Below are 6,608 nucleotides of genomic sequence, written 5' to 3' on the forward strand. Positions count from 1 at the left end.
AGCGTAGTACAGTACAGTACAGTATAGTATAGTATAGTATAGTATAGTATAGTATAGTATAGTATAGTATAGTGTAGTGTAGTATAGTATAGTATAGTATAGTATAGTATAGTATAGTATAGTATAGTATAGTATAGTACAGTGCATTTTTTTTCAAATTGGGGGCCGGGGACCCATGAGGGGCTGCGGTAGGTTCACAGGAAAAGTAGCATATTGGTCAAAAAAAAAAAAAAAACTAGACTGCATTCTCACAGAAAATGCTAAAAGTGGACTTGCCTTTCGGGCCAGAGCTTAGAAGTTTTAGTAACAATAGCATATATGCTATTCTATCTTAGCTAATAAACACTGTAACTGTCAAAACCCTTCATTGGCAACACCTGTTCTGTTTGAACCACTAGGCAAAGTCTATTAGTCCTCACAGCAAGCAGTGGTTTCCCTTGAATATTCTACAGCAGAGTTCTATAATTCAAAAAACTGACAGTTACTCTTCAGTGTTCCATGCCTCCCTTAATTAGCCACACCTGTTCTGGTTCTGGGTACTGACAGTTAGTAGCCTAGCCTGGTAAATTAGTGTCGTTCAATTAATCAACAGCAAAATAAACCAAAAATGAGCTTAATAACATTCGTTAAGGTAAGAACTGCATTATAATTTCTATCTATTTATAATGCATATCTATTATATTGCATCTCTGGACATTACTGCTATTATAAGTTAAGACTTTAGCCTATATATCCCAGTGGGGAACTGACTAACAGGTGAGCAGCAACAGTGTGCAGATTTTCTTCTTTTACGAACTGACTAACAGACCTAAACTATGATTGTAAAACTAGCAAACTAGCAAACGGCTACTGGTATGTGAGGAGCCTTTCCATGGTTAAGTTTGTGAACCCTTGGTATAGTGTAGTGTAGAACAGTATAGTGTAGAATAGAATAGTGCATAGTTTGCATATTTCCTCCAAAGGAAATTCTTTGTGAAAAGATAACATCATGGCAGCCATCAACTTCGGATGTGACTTGAACTTTAGGGCCTGGATTTTGAGGAGAAGCGTCGACACACACTACTGGTTGTCGTGGAGAACGAGGTTCCCTTTGCCATGCCGCTCCCCACCTCCACAGCCACGGTTGTAATAGACGTGGAGGACGTGAACGAGGCACCTGAGTTTGTGCCCTCACAGAAACGGGTACAAGTTGCAGAGGACACATCTGTGGGCACTGTGATAGCCAGCTACAAGGCAAAGGACCCTGACGTCGCCAGAAAGCAAGAAGTGACGTAAGCTTGCGTTGCACACACACACACACACACGCGCACACACACACACGCACACGCACGCACGCACACACACACACACACACACACACACACACACAGAGACACACACACACACGCTTCACACACACAATAACTCTTGTAGAGGTATAGGATGCACCTATAGATATTGCTGTATAGGTATGGCATGTTTAGTGAGTGACTACTAAGTACTGTAGGTAGAAGATGATTGGTGTAGAGAAAATCTATGCTGACAGAGCGTCTGCTGTACAAGGTACAAGAAATGCATCTAGTAGTAGTTGTACTGCTGATGTTCATTGAGAGGGACTGTTCCACAGGTATGAGGTGCTGTCGGACCCAGCTGGCTGGCTGGAGGTGGGGGACAAGACTGGTCTGGTACGTCTGAGGGCTGAGATGGACAGAGAGCATGGGCTCGTGGAGGAGAGTGGGAAGTACACAGCCCTCATCGTCGCCTATGACAACGGTAAGTATTAATTAGCAGACACGAGTGAGTATCAACTAATACTGACTGCCCAATGCATAGTGTGAGTTCCAGTTAGCCACCATCTGGTCTCATAGGACTCAATGTTAACTGCTAGCTTGGAGGAAAAAATTGCACTACCATACACAGAGAATGGTTGAAAGTACAGGAGAACGGTAAAACCCTATTATTTAACTCAAGGGGAGGTGTAAAATAAGCTTATTTCCAAAAATAGGACAGTATCACTTTAAGGCACAAAAGCCCATAAAAACATCTTTAAAAAATCCCTTCCTACTCTTTCTTTCATGCGTGTCAGACATGACTCCTGCCAGTGGCACAGGGACCCTGGTCATCGAGGTGGGGGATGTGAACGATAACGCCCCCCTGGTGAAGGAGAAACATGTCCAGTTCTGCTCCCTCGACCCGGTTCCTGTTCCCCTCACCATCCTGGATGCAGATGGGCCTGACAATGCCGGCCCATTTACCGTTCAGTTGGCGGAAGACAGCCGAACCAACTGGACCACCATCACCAACTCCAGCAGTAAGACCCAAAACACTTACTGATTTGATTGATTGGCCAGATAATGTTCACTTACTGTACATGGTTGCAGGTTTTCTTATCATTGCATAGCAAAGACTGTTTTTTGTTTCAATTCAACTCTGACTTACAATAGTGGTGATGCTGACAGAAAAGACACGCAGGCACGCACGCGTACAGTATGTAACTCAATGCTTTTATACTCACACATCTAACCCAATGTTTTTCTCCTGTCAGGTGATGAAGTGAGTGTGAGGCCACGCAGGCAGCTGCCCTATGGGGAGTACACCATGGTGCTGCGTGTGTACGATGCCCACATGATGGTGCAGGACAGCCCTCTAGTGGCAGAGGTGTGCCAGTGCAGTGGCCCGGTCATCAGCTGCTTTCACCCCGCGCCACGATACACCGCAGACAGCGCGGCCCTCTCTCTGGGAGTCCTTGGCACCATCTTCCTCCTGCTGGGTACTGTATGCCACTAGCTCTATGCCAATCTCACTTAATTTATTGTAGGCTTCGGGCCAGAAATCATAGCTCACCTGGAAAAGGAGTTTCGTTGTGACCTCTGAGTGGCAACTTAATATGTGTTCTTGGTCAATTTGTGGGAGCTGAATCTGAATCTGAATCTGCCCGTTGCCAGGACATAAATCTACTCCCTTGGCCACCACAGGGGGCGCTATTTCCATTTTTGCTATTTATATTGCTTTATTTCACTCTTGTACCAATAAGGTACCCTAGATGTAAATATACAATACATGCAACATCTTATGCTTAAACTTCACTATACCATAAGCGTTGTTAGGAGTATGGTAATTGACTGCCCCTTGTTAGAGCTATGCCACCATGTTTATTTAATCTTATGGGATATCACATGTTGTCTCTACGTATGGGGTTTGCCACTCTTGGAAACACAGAATATGCCATCCTGTGCCTATGTGGTATGCCATCCTATATGGAACCCATCCTCATTTTTTAAGTAAACTTATCTTTTGGGGGGGGGTTTCGCCTTTGTTCTTGACAGGACAGTGAAGGACAGACAGGAAATGAGTGGGGAGAGAGAGACGGGGAGGGATTAGCAAATGACCCGGTTCGGAAACGAACCCGGGTCATCGGCGTAGTAACCCAATGACCTACCGTTAGGCCACGGCAGGGCCAAACCCACCCTCATCTTGATACGAGACTTGGCTAGTGATTCACTTCTGTGTGGGATGACTCCTCCAGTGACTCCTTACCTTTCTCTGCCACCAGTGTTGCTGCTGCTGCTCAGCTTGTTCATGACGAGGAGGAAGAGGAGGATGAGGGAGAAGCAGAAAGGGCTTCTTCCAGAGGAGGCAGTGCGGGACACGCTCTTCTTTTACAACGAGGAGGGAGGAGGCGAGGATGACCAGGTGATATTAGACAACACACAGCCACGGCTACAATGTTCAGCATACTCACCAACACTGATGGGCAACCTGGATTCAGTAGCTGCGATGTAGTGCCACATGTTGCCAAATAAGCTGGATTTACTTGTTCAATTCAACCAGGGGATTGCGTAGCTGAATGCTCAACTGGTTGAATTGGAGAACTACAGTCATGAATCCACGTTGCCCATTACTTGGGAATTGCTTTATGACAAATCACAATGGGACTGACTTTGAGAATTGCTGTGTGTGTGTGTGTGTGTGTGTGTGTGTGTGTGTGTGTGTGTGTGTGTGTGTGTGTGTGTGTGTGTGTGTGTGTGTGTGTGTGCGTGAGCGCGTGCGTACGTGTCCGTGTGTGCATGTGCCACAGGAATATGACCTGAGCCAGTTGCATTGTGGGCTGGATGAGCATCGTGAAGTGGGGTGCACTGACGTGGCTCCTGCCCTCCTGCCACCTCTCCCCTACAGACTGCGGCCAGAAGAGAATGAGGAGATCAGTACTTTCATCATGGATGTAAGAGACGTGCTGTGACTGTGTGTTTATCAAATCTGTGCGTTTGTAAAGTCTGTGCATGCGTGCGTGTATGCGTGCTTACATTCATGCGTGTGTGTGAGTGTGGGCAGCCGTGGCCATGGGCTTTAGATCAGAGGGTTGCAGGGATGATTTTTGGTGGGAGGGGTGAACTCTCTCAGAGCCATGACTTTGGACACAGTTCTGAACTTTGAAATATCTCTCAGATTTTACAGTTTTTCTCAATTGATTTTGTACATTTCCCACAACAGAATAATGATTCTCACATTGTACATTATCAATTGCTTTTGTCATATCACTCAAAAAGCTTTGTCACTGAATGCATGCAACTATCTCAATCTTATCTGATCAATGTAATATAAAGTCGAATTTACAACATGTCCCATCCAATCTAAACAACATTTCGCTTCAGAAAAAATCCTCAAGAGTGTACTATTCAATTGACAACATGAGAAATTGATTTGACTAGCTTGTCCATACACTATGACACAATGACTAACCATTCTGCTGGCGCTGATACGTTCATTGACACAAAAACTTGGTTTTGAAAGACAAACCAAGGGTTTTGAGCAAGAGACTCGGTTTTGCAGGTTATCCACGGTGTTTTGCCATTTGTTAAAACTGTTTTGAGAATGAATATTATGTTTTGCAAATTGCGAGAGAGATTCGAGAAATATACAAAACCAATTGAGAAATACTGTAATCAGTCGCTAACGTTTGATGATGACATGTAATCTGCTCATACGTATGTTCTGTCGCTCGCACCCCTCCTTTGTCCCTCCCCCATTTCCCGATTGGTCATTGACTGGCAGAAAGCATTAGCTCCTCCCAGCAGACCCGGCCCAAACATACAGTAAAATGAAGGGAAATGGTGACAGCCTGGTGCTGGTTTTAGGTGGTGGTTACACGAATGCGGATATTTTGAAATGCAGATTTTTGTTTTGGGATATGTAAAAAACCAATGAGGCCAAAAGAGGCCAAAACCAATGTGTTTTCAAAAATATCCATATATCTAGCATCTGAAGGATGGCAAACTGATGATACTTCTACAGACCGCTGAAGATCTAATTGACCAAGTAGATCCAGCAGGTTAGAATTCAGTAGGTTAGGATTAAGTAGGCATAATGATAATGTGATGATGATGATGATGATGACGACGATGACGATGACATTTACGTTGCAGAACCTGAAAGCAGCGGACAATGACCCCACGGCGGCCCCCTTTGACGGCCTGCTGGTGTTTGACTACGAGGGCGAGGAGTCGACCTCCGGCTCCCTCAGCAGCCTCCAGTGGAGCAGCTCAGATGGAGAGCAGGACCACCACCAGCAGCTGCAGCAGTGGGGCCCACGCTTCAGGAGGCTGGCAGACATGTACCACAGAGGCAGCATCTACAGAGGGGCCGACTGCAATGACAACGATGACGAAATACGACCCGGGAGACAGGAGTGGGTGTGAGGACCGGCTGACCCCCATCATCACATCCACATATACTCAATAATCCTGCTTGAGCTGTCTACAACCCACAGCCCCACACCTGGTACCGTGACACTATCACTGGCCAAGGTGGCAGGAGCTTCTGTGCCATTCATGATGACATGCTGCATGCAATTGGGCATATCACCTTTGGTCAGATTACTGTAGTCATCCAAAACATTGGGAAATTACCACATTTATGTGATGCACTAGTTCCCTAGTGGTGACAGTATCATTGGATTGTGGTGGAATGTATACTGTATATGTATGACATGACTACAAGTGTGTTGCTGTGTACTCCTTTGCTCTGCCACTGCATTGACTGCAACTGCTGCCAAGCACTTTATTAATTGGTTTAGATTAGAGCATCTTGGATTACAGTCAGGCATTCAGGTAGATATGATTGCACAGACAAAACGATCAGGTGGACAATCGAGCATTATTGCGCTGCACACTGGGCTACAGGTAGGCATAACTGCTTACACAGGTGGACATGGCAATTGGGTGGGCGATCAGGTAAACATGATTACACAGGTCAAGTCAAGAGCCAAGTTGTCCTGTGTACTTTATTGTCAAAAATCTATGTAACAAGGTTACAGAAGTTTGAAATGTATTTGACCAGTCTCCAATGTCCGAGGTCCACATGGTTGCACAGTCATGGGAAGATTATATTTGGGCCCGGGGTGGTGATTTCCACAGTTCTGGTTTTGATATTCCAACCTCAGTGGCCAATCATCGTTTCACGATGAATACAGCTATTCCCCCACCAACCCCCAACCCCCAAGGGGGAGGAGGGCGAGCAGAAAAGGCGACGCAGATTCGGATGGTTTAAGAGAAAATAATTTCTCTCTCTCTCACACACACACACACACACACACACACACACACACACATTCTTAAAATAAATATTTTCTT

The 6,608-nt window shown here is 45.4% G+C and overlaps 1 protein-coding gene across 1 annotated transcript in view; it reads left to right on the forward strand.

Annotated features, from left to right (window-relative positions):
- The window catches only part of LOC134446850 (B-cadherin-like), an 11,136-nt gene extending 4,754 nt beyond the window's left edge, over positions 1–6,382 (forward strand). Inside the window, exons 9-15 of the mRNA XM_063196147.1 lie at positions 1,027–1,271; positions 1,607–1,752; positions 2,066–2,290; positions 2,525–2,749; positions 3,533–3,672; positions 4,058–4,201; positions 5,403–6,382. Of these exons, the coding sequence (XP_063052217.1) occupies positions 1,027–1,271; positions 1,607–1,752; positions 2,066–2,290; positions 2,525–2,749; positions 3,533–3,672; positions 4,058–4,201; positions 5,403–5,675 (1,398 nt within the window). The 3' untranslated portion in view covers positions 5,676–6,382. The remainder of the gene's footprint in view (positions 1–1,026; positions 1,272–1,606; positions 1,753–2,065; positions 2,291–2,524; positions 2,750–3,532; positions 3,673–4,057; positions 4,202–5,402) is intronic.
- Positions 6,383–6,608: the final 226 nt, after the last annotated feature.

The sequence above is a fragment of the Engraulis encrasicolus genome, chromosome 4 (assembly GCF_034702125.1).
Source record: "Engraulis encrasicolus isolate BLACKSEA-1 chromosome 4, IST_EnEncr_1.0, whole genome shotgun sequence".
Lineage (NCBI taxonomy): Eukaryota > Metazoa > Chordata > Actinopteri > Clupeiformes > Engraulidae > Engraulis > Engraulis encrasicolus.